The sequence below is a fragment of the Phlebotomus argentipes genome, unplaced genomic scaffold, assembly GCF_947086385.1.
Source record: "Phlebotomus argentipes unplaced genomic scaffold, Phlebotomus argentipes genome assembly contig_6, whole genome shotgun sequence".
In the NCBI taxonomy this organism is placed as follows: Eukaryota; Metazoa; Arthropoda; class Insecta; order Diptera; family Psychodidae; genus Phlebotomus; species Phlebotomus argentipes.
Genome location: NW_026776145.1, coordinates 2,007,727 through 2,029,798, shown reverse-complemented (window position 1 = coordinate 2,029,798; position 22,072 = coordinate 2,007,727). Strand labels below are relative to the sequence as shown.

General features: G+C 40.2%; 5 protein-coding genes across 5 annotated transcripts; 2 read left to right on the top strand and 3 right to left on the bottom strand.

Moving 5' to 3' along the window:
• Window positions 1-970: 970 nt before the first annotated feature.
• On the bottom strand, window positions 971-2,188 carry LOC132257415 (uncharacterized). Its single transcript, XM_059754305.1, has 2 exons — window positions 2,162-2,188; window positions 971-1,940 (listed from the first exon to the last, which is right to left on the bottom strand). The coding sequence occupies exon 2, from the start codon at window positions 1,892-1,894 to the stop codon at window positions 971-973; it is 924 nt and encodes a 307-aa protein (XP_059610288.1). The 5' UTR covers window positions 1,895-1,940; window positions 2,162-2,188.
• A 2,049-nt stretch (window positions 2,189-4,237) lies between these two features.
• LOC132256436 (serine/threonine-protein kinase PAK 1) lies at window positions 4,238-8,706 on the bottom strand. The gene is made up of 2 exons (XM_059752854.1): window positions 7,657-8,706; window positions 4,238-6,024 (listed from the first exon to the last, which is right to left on the bottom strand). The coding sequence occupies exons 1-2, from the start codon at window positions 8,374-8,376 to the stop codon at window positions 5,212-5,214; spliced, it is 1,533 nt and encodes a 510-aa protein (XP_059608837.1). The 5' UTR covers window positions 8,377-8,706; the 3' UTR covers window positions 4,238-5,211.
• Window positions 8,707-9,060: 354 nt separating this feature from the next.
• LOC132256426 (angiopoietin-related protein 7-like) lies at window positions 9,061-11,220 on the top strand. The gene is made up of 3 exons (XM_059752843.1): window positions 9,061-9,167; window positions 9,356-9,696; window positions 9,757-11,220. Exons 1-3 carry the CDS (start codon window positions 9,156-9,158, stop codon window positions 11,114-11,116), a joined length of 1,713 nt encoding a protein of 570 aa, XP_059608826.1. The 5' UTR covers window positions 9,061-9,155; the 3' UTR covers window positions 11,117-11,220.
• An 89-nt stretch (window positions 11,221-11,309) lies between these two features.
• On the top strand, window positions 11,310-14,341 carry LOC132259323 (T-complex protein 1 subunit eta). The gene is made up of 4 exons (XM_059756900.1): window positions 11,310-11,419; window positions 11,743-12,955; window positions 13,026-13,214; window positions 13,967-14,341. Exons 1-4 carry the CDS (start codon window positions 11,417-11,419, stop codon window positions 14,194-14,196), a joined length of 1,635 nt encoding a protein of 544 aa, XP_059612883.1. The 5' UTR covers window positions 11,310-11,416; the 3' UTR covers window positions 14,197-14,341.
• Window positions 14,342-15,735: 1,394 nt separating this feature from the next.
• On the bottom strand, window positions 15,736-21,614 carry LOC132259332 (proline-rich nuclear receptor coactivator 2-like). The gene is made up of 3 exons (XM_059756912.1): window positions 21,188-21,614; window positions 20,705-20,982; window positions 15,736-20,357 (listed from the first exon to the last, which is right to left on the bottom strand). The coding sequence occupies exon 3, from the start codon at window positions 19,959-19,961 to the stop codon at window positions 19,434-19,436; it is 528 nt and encodes a 175-aa protein (XP_059612895.1). The 5' UTR covers window positions 19,962-20,357; window positions 20,705-20,982; window positions 21,188-21,614; the 3' UTR covers window positions 15,736-19,433.
• Between the last annotated feature and the right edge of the window lie 458 nt (window positions 21,615-22,072).

Here is a 22,072-nt window from a genome sequence, read left to right as displayed (position 1 = left end):
CCGAGACACACCTCATCTGGATAAATTTAAAAGTCCAGGGGCTGCTCGCATAGAAACGAAATGTGTGTGCAGAAAATCTACTTTTATGATGATTTTCAACTATAATCCAATTAATACAAATCCGGCCACGCCCGTGAGCAAAATCAAAATCAAAATAAACAGTTTTGGGAGAGTTTTGCAACGTTACCCTAAATTTTTTTGCAATTATAAAATTAATTTTGATTCAACATGATAAATATGTTAAAATTATACATTAAAAAACACTTAATTAACAAATTTGCTGATTTTATTACTGCTATTTCGCATAAAAATCACTATATATCCGAACTGAGGATGTTCCGTCGACACACGTGAAGATCATTGATCAATAATTTCATCAATCAAGTCCATGGAACAAGAATAACCACTCATGAATAGAAATTTCTAAATTGTCCGATTATATTTTATTACTTCTTTTTATTATTGCTATTCACACGGTAACAAGTTAAAAGCGGCATTTACAAAAATAAGTAAAAAAGAAATATCAACAATTTTATGGACACTTTACTAATGATTCCCACTGAAAAGCTAGATGTTTTGTATGAGTGCGAAAGTAAAAGTGTTTGTGAGGCGATATGCAATGAGTGATGATGAATAAGTCGAAAGTACTTAATACCAGTTTTCCTCTAGATCTCCGAGATGAAGATCACGGCCATGAGTGCCAGCGAAGACGTTGAGAGCCAGAGGAATGGCGCAAAGAGAAATGGCGATGCGAGAGGATGAGGTGGGAGGGATGAAGAAACTAACTGGGTGATTTCTTTTGGCTTCTGTAGACAAATATCATTTGCAAGAGAGCTTTCATTGCGATCACGACGGAATATTGCACAGAGAGTGAGAAAACTAAGCCCTACGCAGTTCAACAAACTCTCGAGAGTATTTCTCCTTTGTCCTAACAAATAAATATTAATGCTAGAGTGGGCGCTGGAGGGCATCAGTAGCCGGCCAAGTACTGCTGCTGTTGCTGATAAGACGTGGCCTCCTTACTCGGATGAGACGGTGTGAACTCGCCATAGTTGTGATTTGTGGCCACATCTTCGATGTGATCCTCCGTCTCGGAACCGTGTCCGATGGAATCGTGGGCGTGTACTTGAGCGTGGATAGCTGCTTCGGCAGCGTTATTCTGAGCCTCTTGAGCGGACGCGGCAGCCTTCGAGGCTGCGGCTTGAGTCGCCTCGAAGTCAATCCTGGCGGCGTGAAGCTGCTCCTCAATAGTCTCTAGGCGCTGCTTGGCGGCTCCCACCATTGCCGTTTGCGAGGCCAATTCAGCCGCAGCCTCACTGGCAGATTGCTGGGTGTGATCAGAGGTAGTTTGGGCATTGTTAAGCGCAGCCGTGAGCACAGCAACGTGATTCAGGGCTTGCTGCGCCGCCTGCTGCGCTGCCTTTGCTGATCTCTTCGCCTGCTGCAACTGTTGAATCTCACTGTCCAGCGCCTGATGAGCCTCCAGGCTCTGCTGCTCCAGTCCCTGTAGCAAAACCTGCTTTCCCGCCAAAGCGGCCTGCGCTGTGGCAGACGCCTGAACTGCCTGCTGAGCCAAAGTGTTCTTGGCCACAAAAGCTGCCTGCTTCGCTGCAGCATGTTGATTCGCCACAGCCGAGTTGGCCTGATCTGCTGATCCCTGGGCAATTGATCTCAGTCCGCTGCCTGCACTGTATCCCGATTTGCTGGACGCTCCATGATTGTCAGCTACTGAGGAGTAGGACACGTGGCCACCAGTATTCCCGCCCACAGTCTGATATTGAACCTCTCCACCGTAGTCGTACTCGTAATCCTTCTTCTTTGATGCCTTGTGGTGCGATCGGGCGGACACGGCGCAGATCAGGCACAGTGCAATACCCAGAATTGTGATCCTCATTGTGTTGTTTCTGTTCCGAGATTAATCCTCAAGTCGATATCACAATCTATACCACAAAGATCAGAGAATACAAAGAGTGTTAAAGGATTTCTCCAGCTGCGCCACAGACACAGGTGAAATCGACAAGATCACTTTCTCGCACAAGACACTCGACCACACTCACTTATTTCAAACGATCTCACTCAGCGGGTCAAGAAGGGAAATTATGCATAATCCCAAGTTTTATGCGAAATATCACTTTCGTTTGTGAAAATTATGGCTACTCACCAGTGCGTTTTCCACCTCTTGTGCGAGCCACAATCTGCAAAACACTGATGCTCAACACTGAGATCACATTGACTTTTATATGCCGCAGCTCTGCATGGGGGTACACTGGGGCCCATGCCACTAATCGCAGATCAATCGGCCAGACAATTTAGATACACATGTACAAATGTACCTTCTAATTTCCATTGTTGATATGCTGACGAGGGAGAAAAAAGCGTTGAGACACCAACAAGCGTGAAAAATTTCAGCGAAAAGTGCGGAAGTTTTCTGCAGAATTTCCTGACACATCGCACCGATCGTATCGTGCGAAAGATCACTCACTCTTGCGCACGTTATCAATCATCATTTATTCGATACGCACTAATATCGCATTCAACATTTCATCTCGCTATATAATTTAATTACAGGAAGAGGTGATAAAAGACCAAACTTTTGATAATTTTTCCGCGAATCGCAAAAATACTCCATACATTGCTTCTCATACTTCTGTTATTTGCTTTAAAAATTTAAATCAATATATATAAATCATTAATCAAAATAGCTTTCTTGTGACAAAAGTGTGGGGAAATGCTGTGCAAGAAAAATGATCCTCCCAATCTTAATACAATCTTTCTGCATATATAGAAACTCTCTCAAGTATAAATAGTTTTTTTTTAAGTGTGAATCTATGATGAAAACTAAGATCGACTAATCTCCATTGACTGCAGAAATGGAAAAACTTCTGAAATGACCTGAGAAATTTCTATCAATGCATCAGAGAACAACAAAATTCATGCCAATTGAATTTTAAACTTTATTTAAAAATATTTTAGGGAATAATTTTGTTGAAAATGAAATTGAAGAGTCTTTTGAAATATGCGTTTCTTCGAAATTTCCGCAAACAAGGGCACTTCAGCATTCAAATTGGCCAATTCAAGTGCTCGTAAAACCTTTCATGAATGACGAGCTAGCAGAGAATTTGGATGCAATCGTAAAACACCTGCGTGAATAATTTCATGAAAATGGGAGAATCGAGAAAGTTTCGGCAGATTATGATACCTCGTGCACCTTCTAGTGAATTAGCGCTCATACACGGTAACTGCAGTGTAGAAGAAAATCATTTTCCATTATCCAAATGGAGTCTCTCTCTCTTTCATTTAAGTAATTCCGCCTCCTCGTGTTCATGGAGCTTCACGAATATTTGGTAGATTCATTAGGTGTCTGTTTCACTTGCCTTAAATCAAATCTAAATCATCTAAACAGAGCAATTTGCGCTCATCGCAATACACCATGTTATGATGTTGAGTGATCTCTTTTTCACCCATAGTGAAATTGAGGAAATAAATTACCAATCTTCTCTCTGGACTATCGGGATTTTATCATTCACTCACAACTACGGATACCAGAGGTAATTTTCCACAATTACATCACACATTTTGTTGCAAAAAGACAATTGAGTAGAAAAAGGAATATAATACATTTTCACTTCACTAACTTATCACAATTATTTATAACGATCACTTTTGCAATGTTGCGATCATCACAAAGCGACTCTTCAATGGCGAATCGAATGAAAAACGAGAATTATTGGTAAAAATATCAAGTGAAAGTGATCAATGCACTCCAAATCTTATACTCTTAATGGAGAATTGCAATAGTTTTTTCGTAGACAATTGAATATAGTGTCATTAATTGGTAAGAGACAACAAATTTGCATGCTTTCGTAAAGCTTTCAATTCCTGTTTCATTTTTTTGCGCTTCTTATGACAATCTTTCGGCCACCGTTGTGAGGTGAAGATCATCAAATTGTCGATCTTGACCATCAAATCTATTTTCTTTGTGCTCCATCTTCGGGCACGCGCGCAATCATCACCGTCGAGCAGCCGCGATCGCAAGAAAAAAAGATATTTTCTCTGTCACGTACGCTACATTGATTACAAATGATTTGTGGGTAATTTATGGAAGCTCGCTAATGGGCAAAGTGCCTGCAGAAACAATGGGTAAGTGAAAGAAAACAGCTGCAAGAAGGCCCCAATACAATTACACTCGCCCCACTCAAGTGCCATCGCTCTGGGAAGAAAACGATTCGTCTCCCAAGTATTTCTTCATTGTATTTATATTTATTTGAAAAGTAATTTTAAAAATTTACAAATAACACATCGAATATCTATGTACAAAAAAACTGTCCTCAATTGTTCTCATCTCGAACAATTTTATCTTGTGCTCGCAAATTGTATAAAGATGAAGGTATTCCTTATATATCAAAATATATCCATTGGAAATGTTAATTTCTTAGAGCAAAAAATTGCATGTAAAAACACTCCTTTATCAGACTTTTAGATTTTCTCTTCTCTGTTTTCCCCCCAATTTTTTTTGTGTCTGCTTGAATAATTGCATATTTTCTCTCTCATTCTCACTTTGCTGACCTTTGAATAATAAAAAAAATCGAACAGAAGAACCATTTAAATGAAGCGTTTGTTGATGAAAATTCACAATTTGAATGCAGAGGTCTTTTTTGCCGGCGGAAAAAGAGTTTCATAAAGTGGGAAAGAAAATCGTTTGTCCGGGTATATAAATTCATTTGTATAGTGAAGCTCTTAGCTCTCGCTCTCTCTCTCTCTGTTTCTCTTTACTCTCTTAATCTAGACACATTTTCAATTCATTTCTCAATAAGTCATCTTACAATATCTTAATGAAAATCATTTTCACCTATAAAATCTATCATGAATTTGATTGTATTATTAAATTGTATAATTTTCTGCCCCTCATTCTTCTCTATAAGCACGGAAATTCATCTCTTGAAAAATGTTTATCAAATACTGCATTTGTGCAAAATTGAATAATAGATTAAAGATGTAATAAGATAAGGGCTTATCGGACAATTTGTCGGAAGATGCTCACCTTTGGGTGTGATATTGTGGCGGTAGAGCAATTGCTGAGTGCGGAATGTGGAGATATTTTGCTCAAAAATACTCTCGAATTTATCAAATTCACAAAGAATGATTCGTTCCAAAGGCACTCAATGCGTAAATCCAACATTAAGGAGGGTAGAAATGCTTTTGGGAATCCACTTAGTCTCGCTTCAGGATTCTCCGGGCGGCTTTGATGAGTGGTGTGAGTGTTCGCAACTCCATACAGTCGTCCAGGAAGGGATGACGCAAAAGTTCCTCCGCCGAAGCGCGTCGATCGACCTCCACCTGGAGACAACGATCCAAAAAGTCCTGCAAATTCGCCGACAACTTGTCCCAACTCTTGATCTCCGGCCGCCCGTTGGCCGCTATGAGATAGAGAGCTCGCAGGGGGGCTGAATTCAAGTACGGCGGCTGTCCCTCGATCATCTCAATTGCCATAATGCCGATGGACCAGATGTCCACTTTCTTACCGTACTGCTTTCGCGTCACCACCTCCGGAGCCATCCAGTACGGCGTGCCCACCATTGTCTGGCGCTTCTCATCGCCCTCGATATTGGCACAAAATCCAAAGTCTGTCACCTTCACGCTCCCATCCATGCCCAACAGGATGTTGTCCGACTTGATGTCACGGTGAATGATGCCTCGTGAGTGCAGGAAAGTGATCGCATTGAGCACCTCCCGGCAAACGGCGGCTATTTGGCGTTCCTTCATCACCGTCTCCGTGACCACGTCCGTGAGCGGACCTCCATCCATGTACTCCAGCACCACCCACAGCTGATTCTCTGGCTCCAGGAAATAGGCATCGAGGAAGTTCACCAAGTTCTTATGATTGAAGTCCTTAAGCACGCGAATCTCGTTGAGGATGAGCTCCTTCGACGTTTGACTCTTCAAATCAATCGTCTTTATCGCCACTTTCTGCTCCGTCTCCAAGTCCAGAGCAATGAACACCACGCCAGAAGCACCCTTTCCAACCTGCAAAAAGCAACAAGATTAATATTGAAGCACACATATCACTGCAAATTCAATTACAATCAACATACGGAGAATTGAGAGTACTGATAACCATAAATTATTCTCATGCTGCGTATTATTTACCTAATAAATTGCATTTATTTATTTGTTTTGAAGTGAATTCATTTGGGCATTTCAAATAAATTATTGAAATACATGTGTTGAGTTGCTTTTTTGCGCAAAACATTCAACCATTGTGGCCTGTGAAACACGAAGCCTCAATCAGGTTTCACCTCTCTTCACTTCCACAAGGTTTTCATCGGTTTCATAGTAGTAAAAGCACATGAGATGACTCATTAATTATTAATACATTTTTAGATACCGTATATAACGTGCAATTTTGAATTGAAAAATACTGATATGAAAAAAGTTTTCCAATTATTTTTATAAGGAGTATTTAAGCAATTGTCCTTGGAAATAAGTTACTTTCATTTCGTAACAATAAACTCTTGAATAACTAATATTTGTGAATATTCTCTGATTCTAATTACTTTTTCTACTTTCTCCTGACAATCTCGGCATTTCAGATCAATCACTGTATGTGTGATTCACTTCCGGAAATATAAAGTGTGGTTCCGAGAATGATTACAAGTGTGGCTCTCTCTGTCCCCAAAATAAAGATAGAGTGATTCACGAGCTTATATGGCTTCTCTCAAATCTATAAAAATCATTCGCACGACTAGCACGGTTTATGGAACGCGTTGACTACAAATCTCCATTTTTCCGAAATCATCAACCCTGAATTTCAATTGGAGGCTTTCAATGAGCAGTAGGACGCACTTTGATATAGTCAAAGACACACTTTGTCTGACCTCAGTGACTTCGCCTCAAAATAGAATATCTTTTGGAGAAGTATTTTCAATTTTACGATAGGGAGTTTATCACAGAAAATTGATTGACGCTTTGAGAGAGAAGATGAACCGTGAAACTTCTCTCCTCCGGGGAGATTCATTCCCAGTCATTTAGTAGTGTAATTGATTAATTAAGTGTCTACTCAGAGTTGAGAATGCGCCTAGAGTTGTGATGTACTGAAAGTATTCCCGGAAGACACTCAAACGGAAGAACATAGAGGCGGTCCATTGTTTTTGATAAGGTGAAGCTATTGTAGGATTTATTGGAGTGGCGATGAACAAGTGTTATGATGTCAATCGTGAAAATTAGGAGAGAAATTGCTCGACAGGTAGATAGGAAAAGCCACGTCACTCCCGCGGGTTCTGCAATTCAATAATAAAAAATGTGTCCGTCAATACGATAAGTGTGATAAGATAACTCTACAGCGAGCAAGGTTTCGCCAAAAACTTCCACAAGACACGGCGCGCCGAAATGAACAGAGAAATTCCCTTGGTGGGAAAAATGACTATTCTCGCTAACGAGACAGAGATTCTAACTGGTTGTCTTTTTTCTGTGCTTCTAGCTGCACTCTTCCATGAATCTCTGTGTGAATGCCAGAGTGGTGTGGCTCTTATGCTAAAAATACAACAATATGTCAAATAAATTCCCCCATTTTTCGAGTGCAAGTGCAACATAAGAGCATCTCTCGGGGCAATTACAGTCACGCAATGCAAGTTTTCTCCCGCGATAACTCCCATTTACCTCTAATTTCGTTTCATATCTCTGTGTGGGATCATCCAGATTGCAAATGCTCCGCAGTTCACTGTACACTTGCTCGTCCGTCTTGGGGATGCGCTTGCCAGGATCTTTGTCCTTGGGACGCAGGATGAGATCGTCCACCGCCTCGGGTTGCTCTATATGGCTGATCTGCGAGAGATCCTGGACGTGGTCGAAGTTGCTGTGCAGCTTTGCCGGCACTGGAGGCTTCACTTTTGGCTTCGGGAGGAGTTTGGGCTTCGGCAGCGACGTTATGGGGCGCTTCTCAGGCAGCGGAGGGGGAGTGTCTGACGAGTAGCTCTCGTCGCTGCTGCTCTTGCCGCCCAAGGAGTCGGCGCTGGGATGGACATTCTTGTTCATGTACTTGTCAATCTCGGCAGATTCCTCCACGATCGCCTCCTCTGTGATGAATGGCTTGAACGGCTCCGTCTGATCCTTCTTCTTGATGGAGTAATTGTAGAATTTGAGCGCCTGATACACGGCATCCGGGTTCTCCTGTTGCTCATCCTGAGTGATGAGCGCGTTCAGGACTTTCTGCCACTGCCTCGGCAGACCCTCCAGGTCCCCCGTGAGGTGGTTCTTGCTCACGTGCACCCCGTGAACCACGTTCGTGGGGGTGCCGATGTTGAGGGCGCCACCCTTGTTCCGGTCGCCATCCTTCGACTGGCCGCGCTTGTTGCTCCCGAATATATTGAACAGCGACATGACTCCACGCTCTTCAACACCCGAAAATACCACTTCTCCACACCGTCACACAGCAGAAATTCCCACAGCTCAGCGAATATGATAAAGTTTTCCGCCCAGTCGCCTCTTCGTCCCTCACTCAAAAGTCTTTTCTCACTTTTCTCACGCACTTTGCACTGTCTCACCTACGCCAGGCACATGTTCACCTCTCACTGGCCTACAGCAGATGCAAAGGAAGGGCTTTTCCGCTTGTCTGGAGACAGGAGTGGCTCATAATCGGCCCTTTATTTCAGGCGCAGAAAAAAGGAAGACAAAAACTCAAACACAAATGAGAGAATGACGAATCCGACGAAACTTTTCCACTTATCGAAACGTCACTTTTACTTTCGCGACGTTTCGGCAGGGTTGCGCAAGACTTTCGTTCAATCGTGCACAATTTATTACCCGTGTATGGTGGCGTAGAGAATAATATTTAACATGAGGAAAAAACATAATTTTCCTCTAGAAATTTAAGGATATTTGTGCAGTCACATACTTATAATCGCTATCCTTCAGGATTTCTATCCAGTAAAACCATTCAACACTTTACAAGCGCATTTCTGGTGAATATTCAATGATCCTTAACTGATAAATCAATTCAAAATTACACTCATCCGAAAAGAAAAGTTCTTATAACACATGAAAGTTTATTTTTAGCCAGTGTGAAATGATCATCTCATGGATACGGATGGTTGTCGTAATTGATCCCCAGTTGTGATAATTTTGAGAACACCAAATTTCTCCACACTTCGCTCGGTGCAATGTCGAAGAAGGTAAATAAATAATTGATAAATCAATCCTCTGATGAAGAAGTGAAAGTGATTTAATTTGATAATAATTATGTTCCAAAAATATTCCCATTCAATCAATATTTTCTCCGATTCACCTATTAATACATATTTTCTCACGTAAATATTTACACATTCTCTGAACCAATCTTTTCTTGTCTTGTCTTCATCAGTACATTGTTCTTTTCGCACTTGTTCTCTCCGTCAAATTCCTTCTGGGGCATCAAGAGATCGAGAAACCCACCGAAAATGATCTTGCGAGAGAAAGTGAAGATTTGGCACTGATTAGAATTACAATTCAATCAATGCAGAATACAATCGACAATCTTAATGGAATTTTCATGCACAACCTTGAGCCGAAACTCATGGCGATCTTCACCCAAGGAAACAATTTGGATTCCAACATTAAAACATTACAGGAAAAGACTCAGAATTGGCACATTTTGCAGCATCACATTGACGCATGGTCAGATCATATGAAGGCGATGGATAAGAAAATTGATTTGCTGAAGCAGTGAGTAAACTTTTTCTTGAATCTCTTGTAATTATATGTTAAATTTTGTGCACATTTCAGAAGCCAAGATAATGTTCCCTCATTTGAGAAAATTATTGCAGAATTTGACTTCAAAGTTAATCATATCTTTGAAAAAGTGGACATTCTAAATGAGAAAATGCATGAAATGCTCTCAATTTTGTATCATTTCAAAAATCCAAGTATGAAGAGTGATCCAAATTTGGAAAGTATAATAAAAAATCTATCAAGAGTGGAGAATCAGATAAGAACTCTTGAGAGGCTTGTGAAGCAAAACGTGGCGTACAATCCTAACAAAAACGTTTCTCATTTCCCACAAGAACCACCTGAAAATGTAGATATAAAAGAAATGAAACAAATCCTGCAGCATTTGAAAAATCTCATGAAGAAGGTGGACAACATCGCAAACGCTCTTGGCACATTGTCCAGAAGCATTTCGAATGAGATAAATGATGAAAAATTGACTAATGAGGAAAGAAACCAGAGTTTGAAGCAATTAGATGAGAAATTGGAAGATCAAATCAGCAGTATTCAGTCTGGTTTTGATAGATTCGAAGAGATTCTGTACAAGATCCAAAAAATAATTGAAGATAATCATGCGGATTTGAAAAATTCGTGCAAAGATAAGAACATTACAGTGTCGGAAAACGATAAGGCAGTTAATAATGAATTTCGGCAAGCCTTTAAGGCTTCATGCCATGAATTGGAAGTGAGAAAAAATGGCGTTTATCATTTCGGTCTCTATGATCAGCCAAATGATAATGGAAAGTTGTTCAACCGAAGATTGTGTGAATTTGCGACAACTGGACCATCTTGGACTGTTATTCAGAGGCGAGAAAATTTTCCTATCAATGAAAACTTCAACAGATCCTGGACAGACTACAAATACGGATTTGGTAGCTTGGAAGGTGAATTCTGGTTTGGCAATGATTTTATCCATCAACTGACCAATGAAGAGGATCAGGAACTTCGTGTGGAACTTGAAGATTTCGACGGTAATTTCGTTTGGGCAGAATATCAAACATTTTACGTGGGCCCTGAGGATTCACTCTATCGCTTGGAGATCAATGCTTACCGTGGAATTGTCCCAGACTCCCTTCTATATCACAATCTTCAGTATTTCAGCACTTACGACAGGGATAATGACAAGAGCAATGCAAATCTTATTCCCTGCGCTCTGTCATTTGGAAGCGGTTGGTGGTTTCGTGGCTGCGGAGAATCTAATCTCAATGGAAAGTACTTTAAGGATCCGAGGATTGGAAAGTTTACGGGCATCCTCTGGGAACATTGGTTGGGAAATTACTCTCTGAAGTCTTCAAAGATGCTTATTAGACCTCGTCAGCAAAAATGGGAAGACGAAAATGTGGCCAACAAGACGAATAATTCTGAAGAAGATCCCTAGATTGTGCAAGTTTCGAATCATTACATCTCAATATTGCTTATTTTATAATAATTTATTGTACTGCATTATTCTTTTTGAGAAAAGAAGTCAATAAAACGAAAAGTGTGTCTGTTGAAAATCTGTCTGCGTTCAAAAAGTCGCCCAGTTGAAATAGCGAAAAATCGCTCTTTCGTCAAAAAAAGAGGAGAGGGGCGTGCTTGTAAAACAAAGTGCAGTTCGCTTTTCTTCACGAGACCTCCTGTGTAGTTTTTCACGAATTACTCCTTTTTCCCAGTAATTAACAGAGTATTTTCATACAACATGGTAAGATCCATGAGCAAGGAAACCTGTGAGGGTAGAATTTGTCGGGAAAATAGTGTTTTTGCCTCGAAACACGGTGTAATAAAATGCCGATTGAGCGGAAATCATGTGCTCTCTGTTTTTCTCCAAATTCTTCCAATTCCTGGAGGAATTAACATGAAAATGGGCATTTCAGCTCAATATTTATTGCGAAAATTTATATTTGAAGTAGATAATTGAATGAATATCGTGTTTTTGTCTGACTGGAGAGATCCGGACTAACATAACCTCATTTGGTGGAACATTCTGGACCTTCATGTACTCAAAGCACTTCCTTCATCTTTCAGCAACCTCAGATTGTTCTGCTGAAGGAGGGCACTGATACGTCTCAGGGAAAGCCTCAACTGATCTCCAACATCAATGCCTGCCAGGCAGTCGTGGACGCCGTCCGCACGACACTGGGTCCTCGTGGGATGGACAAGCTGATCGTGAACGGGGGAAAAGCGACCATTTCCAATGATGGAGCCACCATCATGAAGCTCCTGGACATTGTGCACCCGGCCGCACGCACGCTAGTGGACATCGCCAAGTCTCAGGATGCCGAGGTGGGAGACGGAACCACGAGTGTGGTTCTCCTGGCGGGAGAGTTCCTGAAGCAGGTGAAGCCCTTCGTGGAGGAGGGCGTCCACCCGCGCATCATCATCAAGGCGGTGAGGAAGGCATTGCAGCTGTGCGTGGACAAGATCGGGGAGTTGGCAGTGAAGATTGAGAAGAGCAACGAAGTTGAGCATCGCGCCTTGTTGACCAAGTGCGCCGCCACAGCGATGAGCTCCAAGTTGATCCACCAGCAGAAGGATTTCTTCTCCAACATGGTGGTGGACGCTGTCCTGCAGCTGGATGAGCTACTCCCGTTGGACATGATTGGCATCAAAAAGGTGTCTGGAGGGGCGCTAGAGGATTCACTGCTGGTGGCTGGTGTGGCCTTCAAAAAGACTTTCTCGTACGCCGGCTTCGAGATGCAGCCCAAATCGTACAAGAACTGCAAGATAGCTCTGCTGAACATTGAGCTCGAGCTGAAGGCAGAGCGCACAAATGCTGAGATTCGCGTGGATAACGTCCAGGAGTACCAGAAGATCGTGGATGCCGAGTGGCAGATCCTGTACGACAAACTGGCTAAAATTCACGCCTCCGGAGCCAATGTGGTGCTCTCAAAGTTACCTATTGGCGACGTGGCCACGCAGTATTTCGCAGATCGGGATATGTTCTGTGCAGGACGCGTTCCCGACGAGGATCTTCGTCGTACGATGAAGGCATGCGGTGGAGCTGTCTTGTCTACAGTCCAGGACTTGACTGGAGCCAATCTGGGCACGTGCGATCACTTTGAGGAGCGTCAGATTGGTGGTGAGCGCTTCAATCTGTTCCAGGGTTGTCCCAACGCAAGGACTTGCACGTTGATTCTCAGAGGAGGAGCTGAGCAGTTTCTGGAGGAAACCGAGAGATCCCTCCATGACGCTATTATGATCGTCAGGCGTACCATCAAGAATGACGCTGTCGTGGCTGGTGAGTTAGAAAACACTAATCAATGATTATCTGCAGGAAAGGAAGGAAACTATTCTCGGTTTTTCGACAGGCGGAGGTGCTATTGAGATGGAGCTGTCGAAGATGCTGAGAGACTATTCGCGCACCATCGCTGGAAAGGAGCAGCTCCTTATCGGAGCTATTGCGAAGGCATTGGAAGTGATTCCCAGGCAATTGTGCGACAATGCTGGCTTTGATGCCACGAACATTCTTAACAAGTTGCGCCAGAAACACGCTCAAGGTATGAAAAAACAGGACATCAAAGAAATATCAAATTTAATTCAATTATTAAAATTTTTAGTGCTATTTATTTTAAATCACCCCCAATTTTGGCCTATATTGTTATCCAAAGTGTAGTGTGAAATGATTCAGCCCACTGATTCGTTTTTCCAATCACTCGCCTAATCTCTGGTTTTTGTGTCCTCCCCATTCAGGTGCTCTGTGAGCCCTGGACTTATATATAATATAATAAATTAGTTTACTTGTTCTCCCGTTTATAATCTCCTATGAAAATATTAGTTTTTGAGCCCCCACGATCGATACGCGTTCCTCTGTGAACCAAGATCGGGTAATCCCCTTCCTCCGTCAACAAGCTGTGGACAAACTCTATGAGACCTGAGCTCTCTCAGACAATTATTGTATTCATAACCAAAAATTGTACAAAACTGTTTATATTTATACCCACAAACTGAAATTGTAAGTTATGAACTTTGTAGTTGACGGAGTGCATGAGTGAGAAATAAATTATTATTATTTATTTTTCATTCGTTAGCAAAATCCTATTCTCATCAATAAACAATGAATAGTTGCAATTTAATCTCCACAGATAGTGTGGAATTTATAGTTAATCTGCAAAATGGTTTCAATTGATATTCTCCATTCTGTGTAGGAATAAATAAACAAACCACACGGAATATGCATAAATTTGATACAGTTGTAGATTAAGAGAAATCGCTGAGATTCGTCGTGACTCCTTTTTTTCCACTATTGCAGGTCATTGCTGGTATGGCGTGGACATCATGAAGGAACACATTGCGGACAATTTCGAGGCTTGCGTGTGGGAGCCGTCGATTGTGAAGGTGAACGCCCTGACGGCGGCCTGCGAGGCTGCCACGATGATCCTGTCCGTGGACGAGACGATCAAGAGTCCCAAATCTCAGGCGGAGGCGCCTCAGGCGGGCGGAATGCCGATGGGCAGAGGAATGGGGCGACCCATGATGTAACTCATCCGCAGAATAGCTTCTCATGCGCTTCTTTCCACGTGAATACACACCATTTCTTCGCATAGATCCACACCACTTATAATTGTCTCTTGGAAAAGTAACATCTTGTCTTGCGTTTTACACAGAATAAAACAATTAACAGGAATTTCGTTGAGTTTCATGCGCTGAAACCCACAATAAATGCTTCCGGGTGAGTGACAAGCGGAGACTCGTTTGACTTCACATGAAAACAGAACAATTCTCAGTGAAATCCGATCACAATCATACGCGAGAGTGATGCAAATGATGGATTGTTATGCAAGAAGCTCCCCAATAGACTTATGCTTCATTTGTGGGCCGATTGGCTTTCGATCCACTCTTTCGCCAATGTTGGGGGCATTTCGCCAGTCATTACTTTTGGGCACGTGACTCAGAGCCGCCGCTTGAATATTTATCGACTTGATTCAGCCATTTGGATGGTAATGGAGAGCCAAAGAAGTGAGTATTGAATACAGCGGCATTTGCATTTCCAATGTGCCTCAATGGAAAATCCTGATTAATTTTCAGACGCAATTCCACAGCTAAGGTTTTGAATAAGAGATGTCAAAATATTTGCTGTTCATTCTGGGCCACTTTTACTGGTGGTTCTTGCAAAGGTCATCAAATCACACTTGATTTTCAAATGACACAAAGAAAACTTAGCTATTCTGTCTGCAGGTCATTCGAGTCAATCGCTTATGTGTGAATAACCTGTTCGCTTGGAAAAATACCCGTTGAAAATAGAAAACAACAAATATTGATCCATTCCAAACGCTGCTCGGCAGAAGCCAAACGGACTCGCAAAGTGAAATGCTCTATTTGCAAAGATCGAGATTAAACAGAGGCTTGTATTTAATATTCGCAGCTAAACTCCAATTCCATAGACAAGAAGGTGCAAAAAAGTTTAAATGAGAAAGTTCAAATTATGGAACAATAAAAGTGATGAAATCAATCCGATGAAAAATGCCATTTCTTATTAATTTGATCTGTCTTTATTTCACTTGATTGTATAGTCTTTAAACTGAAGCAGGTTTGAGTTCTTTGGTTGATAAAGAAACGATCAGAAGAAAACAAGAAGAAATCTCTTTATTCAATCACCGAAATTCATTGGAATAGCTGAATTCCGCCGCACCTTTTATCTCGCAAATATGAAGAGAAGTCGACTTTCCACTGGCTTCTTATTGCTCTTCCTATTTCGTCGCATCTTTTCAAAAGAAGAGCAGAAAACTTCGCGATGAAAGCTGAAGAGAGAAAAAGAACCAATAAACACTACACGAAATCTCTCCATTGGTGGAAAGATGATGATTTCTCATTTATTTCAACGCCATTGCTGCTCTTTTGATGCTCTCTTCTCGTGGCACTTCTTGGCCGGAATAGCCGCCGATCCTCGTCACGCGTTGTCCGTCCCCGAAGGGACATTCTTTGGTAAGGTTTCATTGTCAATTCTTTAACTAGTCTTGTGGGGATCGTTCAGATCCCGTGGGAATGGAAGGGATTGTCGGGATAAGGGAAGGGGTGTGATTGTTGAGGGTGTTTTTTCTTTTTTTTTTGTTCCATTTTTTCTTGTCTTTTATGAAAGTAAATATGCATCTTTTCTTAAACTTATTTCTGTAATCTTTTGTTTTCTCATTGAAAATCATCTCTTTTTCAATTTTTTTGAAATCACATTTCTCAATCATTTATGCTTGTTGCTTCACATTTATTTAATCTCTATAGTTTTTTTTCTTAATCTGCTTCTTGTGAATTGATGTAAAATTTCCATTATATGTTATGATAGTCCAGAAAAATTCAACCATAATTGACGCTCATCGTTTACATTTTTTGTCAGTGGAAAATATAATTTAAAGAAAATACTATTGGTGTGGATTAATATTTAGAGACCGTATATGATTAACTCATTGGCATCATTTTCTTCGTCATACTGCAAAATTCAATCTTTGATTATACATAAGTATATAATAAAAAATATCTCTTGAAAATAAAAATGGGAAACAACTTGATGAGCACAACAAAATAAACAAAAATACATTGCATATCATTTAAGAAAAAGTCATGTTTTTTTTTTCTACATCGATGAAGAAAGTAAATTTGAACTATTGCAATTTTTCGGTTATGTTCCTCTTTTTCACTTTTTAGTAAATGTACAGTTTCTACAGTAATTTTTGGTTGAGAATTTCTATTTTTAGAGATATACACGGATTTTTCTTACATTACCATTTTTCTGTTTTTGCATATTATTAAATTTTACACGGATTTCAAATCACATTTAAAACACCATTTGAAATGTATTTTATGTTCATAGTAAAATCTTCTCTTTACTTTCTTCTCTCCTTCATCTTCTTCGCCGCATTATGCTCTTCTTTCTTCTTCTACAGTTATTTCTTTTTATCCATCAATCACTTCTACAATTGCGTGAATTTACGAAAATGTTGGAAAGTGTAATTGAATAATTTTCAATTATCTGCCTCTCCTTATTTTCATCACTTATTCTACTGTTATCTCTGTAGCAAAAAGTATCGTAAATTCATCATAATTCGATGTTGCACAAGTTATTTTCTCCTCCAAATTTCATCTCTCTCTGATTGATGTCATCCATTCAACATTATTTCCTATCTTGTCTCTTTCTTTCTTTATCTGTCTTCCTCATTTCATTAGAAAAGTTGACAAAATGTTCTCGTGGAAGACATATAAAATAAAAATTCTTCCTTTTACATTGTAATTTCTTTTCATATCACCTTATTATCCTTAAAAACTATTTTGAAATTATCCTTCACTCTTGTAAAACTATCTTTAGGGTTTACTAAGGGTTTTTACACCTCTTATACTCGTCACTGTTAAGGCCAGAAGTAAATTCAAACTTATCATCAAATTTCCTCATCATTTCTCCACAAAATTCTCTACGTTGTATTGAAACACGTTCTATATTTGAAAAAGACTAATTTTTGATTTAAAAAATAAAAAGAAATATTTACTCTACAATTTATTTAGAAGACAAAACTCAGCTGAAAAAATACGCGATTATATTGAAATTTGAATTTACCTGTGGCTCTCTGAAATCATAATTCATCAAAAATAAAACCTTATATTCTTAACAAGCCAATTTGTTTACCTTTCAGATTTAATATTCTCATCAAAAAATGGTATTTGAAGCAAACATTAAATTTTCCACTTCTGTGTATTCATCTTGTTCACCCTTAATACGTTTAAATTGAATTTTTTGGCGAAGAATGTCAGTAGTTTCTCGATGGCAACATTATTTTGTCCCCTACTTCACTATTTTGTAATTTTTCACTTCTTAATCCATTTAATTACATTTATTGAAATCGAGTGGGCTTCACACCTCCAATTCTTTTATTTTTCCTTAAATTCATCCTCAATTTTTTCACTTACCATCATTTTATTTTTCTATCTTTGTACTTGGTTTTATTTTTACTTCTTTAAAATAATTTTTTTTAACCATTACACGTCATGCCTTCTCCTCCAAGGATTCTTTTTAAAGTTTGACTTTCTTCGAATTCACAAATTTTTATCCAATAGAATTGGTCACACCATGACTTTAATTCTGGGCGGTTGTGTGATACTTTTATTTTTACCTATAAATGACATTCAATTTCTATTTGCCTATAAAATCTATTGAAAAAAGAAAAACACGAGAAATTTTGATTTTAAAGTAAAATATTACAGAGATTAACTCCTTCGAGAATGCGTATTAGTGTTTCATAGTTTCAGGACAACAGAATTCAGTAAATGGTTGAAAATCATTGTACAAATACTATAAGAAGATACATTTTTAGGCATTGGAATGTTGAAAAGAAGTGTTAAACTGCTACTCACGCGCAGTGATGATTGAGAAATTGTCCAATTGTGTGAAAATCTACATTCATGCATATCATTATAAATGCAATTATTTATGCACCTCTGCAAGGATATTTTGCAACAACACGCCAAATATCCAAATTGCCCTCTTTTTGCAGGCAATCCATCAAGCGCGTGATGCTACAAAACGTCCTTGTTGGTTTTAGTTTACCTACGGATTTCATATTTTCGCTTTACAACTATGAAAAATGGCCTAAAACTTCACAGAGTGGGAAACTTAAATGGTCATAAGAGGAATTAGTCCATTTGATTTCATATGCACCAAATAGAGGCTCAGACTTCCTCATTGATCTTTGTCAGGTTTTTTTTTCCTTTCCTTTTTGCTATCAATACCATCAGCCAAACTTTATGTGTGTAAAGTTACAAGTCGTCCTTATTAAGTAATACAGTTATCACAGGATCAACCAGTTGTATTATATCAGACACTCCCATCACTATAAAAGTTCATATCTTCAAATACTGACATTATTTTTTTCTTTATCGTCAAATGAGGTGGATCAGAAACAATCATTGAGTAAAGTCTGCACGAAACACTAATATGGTTTGTCGAAGATGTTCCATTGTTTAAAAAGCACACTGGTGTGAAGTATTTCTCTTAAAATGACAAGAAAAATAGTGTTTGTGTTGTTATTTTGCAATCTTTTCTTCATTCTACATTTATAAAAATCGTCTAACATCATTTCAATTACAAAGTTGTATCATTTTTTTACTCCAGAAATTTGCCCTCTATGAAGATGACACAATTTGTGTTAAACAAATAAAATGATCTACAATAGAGAAAAAGTCAAAAAGATAATATAAACTTATTGAGTTACTTCAGTGATTTACAAACATGATTTTTTTTTCTCTCGAATTTTGCATAATGTGTGTATGTAAAAAAAGCACTCAAATCAGTATGGATAAAAATTGCCTCCAATTCATCTACTCTCCAATACTTCTCTGTTGTGAAATTTAACCCTTACTGGATATGCCCTTCAAATTTATTTACAATAGTATTCCCTGCGGCATTGACACAACTAATTGGTCCAAGTCTCACTGAGCACAGAGTCCAATCATTCCTCGAAATACCATCGTGAAAAATTTAAAAACACATCTCCATGCGTCGCTTGAATGGTAAACACTTACTAAAAATTAAAAATTATATCATTTACATTTTATATAAGATAGAAATATTTTGTATGTTGTATGGAACAGAAATAAAAGAAGAATTACTTTGTCAAACGGCTGCACTTGTCGTATCTTGGCTCTTTTCTCTCTTTCTCTCTCTATCTCACCAGTCCATTCTTACAATCTAAGCTCACGTCTTACAACTATCCATGTCCACAGCTTGATGAATTTGTCCTTTAGGCCTTTATATTGAGCAGCATCTTTAGGTTGTGCGAGAAAATGTCGCTCTTGGCGTCGCTCAACACGCCGCCGCAGCTCTTGCTGGGCGACGTCGCGATCGTGGTCACCTTGCGCGGCAACCCCTTGGCCGGGGGCACCTTCCAGTGGTCTGGGGGCCGGGGAAGAGCCGTCGGGGCCGGCGCCTCGTAGCACTTGCTGCCGGCAAAATGCGACAAGTTTGGCGGCGACGAGCTCATCTGCGCCCCCATCGGTGTCACTGGCTGACTGCTCGGATTCTTGGGCTTCACGGGCGTGAAGAAGAGCGTGGACTGACTCGCAAAGTAGGTGGTTCCGCTCGGTGATCTCTGGCTCCTGGGCTTCCGCCCGCTCGCGCCACCCTTGCTCTGGCCAGGCGTCATCGCGGAGGCACTGCCCCCGTGACCCTGGGGCGCCTTCGTGTGCTGATGCTGCTGCGACGGACTGAACTGACCGCCGCCACTGTAGCGATTGCCACCACTGCTGGGCCTGTTCTGCGAATTTGTCATCCTGAATCTCTTGTCTGCGCTTTGTACTCTTCTTGTCTGTAGTCTTTCCTTCTCGAGGCAATGTCAACACGGCAATTCGCTCAATGAATAATTGGAATTGCCGCACGTGAACATGTAAATGTTTGCGTAGCTCCCTTAATCACTATCCTCTCTCCTCTTGGGTAGTAAATATGTGGTTACACGAGTAAAAATGCAATATGTGTACGTTTGCTGTGGTGATGTCCTTTGCTCTGCCGCAATCACACAATTTTATCCTTATGCAATGACTTTTTGTGATAAGTGCTGTCACTGTCCTCGTGACAGTGCTACGTTACCAAATGATTTATCACAGAACAAAACACCTCCGTTGATTATTGAAGATATTGTTCACAGTATACTTCAATCGGTGACACAGGTCTGAAAAAAATTAAGAGAACAAATCCTGAAAAATACACGAATTTTCGGTGTTTTTGGAACATCCACAAATTCCCGGAAGGCACATGTGAAAACAAAACTATTTATAGGCTTGTTCTATTTTATACTTGAATTTACACACTATTCGCTGTTGCTGAATGTATTGAAATTACTGCTGACTCACACAAATTAGTCATTTGTATAAGAAATGATAGTCTTCTGATTACATACGCGACGGCTAAGAAAAGGAAGGGACTCTCAGAGCTTGGCAAAAAACTTTTTTAATTAAAACGTTGACCTCCCAAGGGAACTGCACGAGGAATGAGGGAAATATTTTAAACATTGCGTACCTTTGTGAATACTCGTTTCACTATCAAAACACCATCTTAGCATAATGCACGCTACTGTTCTGGGTGTCCTTGTCTCTCTTCTCGACATCAAGCAACTCCTCTCGGCTAGTGGTGAGTGTTGTCTCCTTCCACCATCGACACTGTTGCTCTCTCGCTCTGACCTGTGCTTATATAAAACAGCACCACATCTAATGTCTCTTTCATACGCACTCTCTCTCTCGTTTGAGATTTTCTGCATCGAACAGCGCAACGCAGCGGCGGGAAACTCTACTACGATTCTGTGTCGTCACGGGTGGGGGTAAAAGAGAAATTTTGAGTATATGAAGAAAATGCTGCCGATTTTCACTATTGTCCAAGTCCAGGAAAAATCACTAACTTCACTGAAACGCTACTTGCGAGCGAAAAGACTTGACGCGATGGCTGAAGTCTTTTGCGTATCACACTACGTCACAGTGGTTTGTAACAAAAAACTAAATTTCTCACAGATGAAAACAAGATGGCCGCTCCGTCGCAAACAAAGAACAATCAATAAATTGCGTTTTACTTCTGCACAAATGGATTTTCAGCTACCCTCTCTGCCGTATGTTCGCCAATTAATGTCCTCTGATCACTGAATTTTAGCACAAGACGGAAAACTCGATCAATTATTAATTATAGAATCACAATTAGTAACCATCAAATTCTCGCCAATGGCTGCCCGTTTGCAAAGAATTTCTCTTTGCCTGCTTCTATTGCAAAGATAACTTCTTCCACACACTACGACTTATGCTAGGTGTTCTCCAATTATAGCCACTTTTTATCCTCTTTTCTCTCTGCTCCAACTTCCAACAAACTTCTTCGCTTCTGCACTCCACGTCAACCTTCTCTTGCGGCTATTTCCGTTTGACTGACGAACAAGCGGCCGTCCTCGGTCTTTTTCTCCGCAGCAAATTGAGCGACTTTCGACAAGTACGCTCAGTCTTCGTCCAGTTGACCGCAGCGACCCCTGAAGTGGTGAGTTCAGAAATTTCTTGAATTTCTCGAAATTTTGCATGTTGGAATTTCCAAAATTCCACTTATCTCCCAATCAATGTCTTGTCATTTCCAAATCATGTTGAGAATTGAATATAATGACACAGATTAAGAACCCCAGAAGTGACCATTTAAGCTGTGCTCATGCCCAAATTGCCTAAGTATCAGAAATAATTCTGCTAAAAAGACAAGAATTTAATGGGACCATAAGTCTCGACAGAAGTCTCAGCTAAATTCCTATTATTGTGAGCGGTCTGCAATGGCCAAAGCCAAGTTTTCCACGAAAACTTTTTGCCTCTTTTCTCATGCCTTTCGCATTTCGCATTATATTTCATAACAGGGGAAATTTCACGAAAT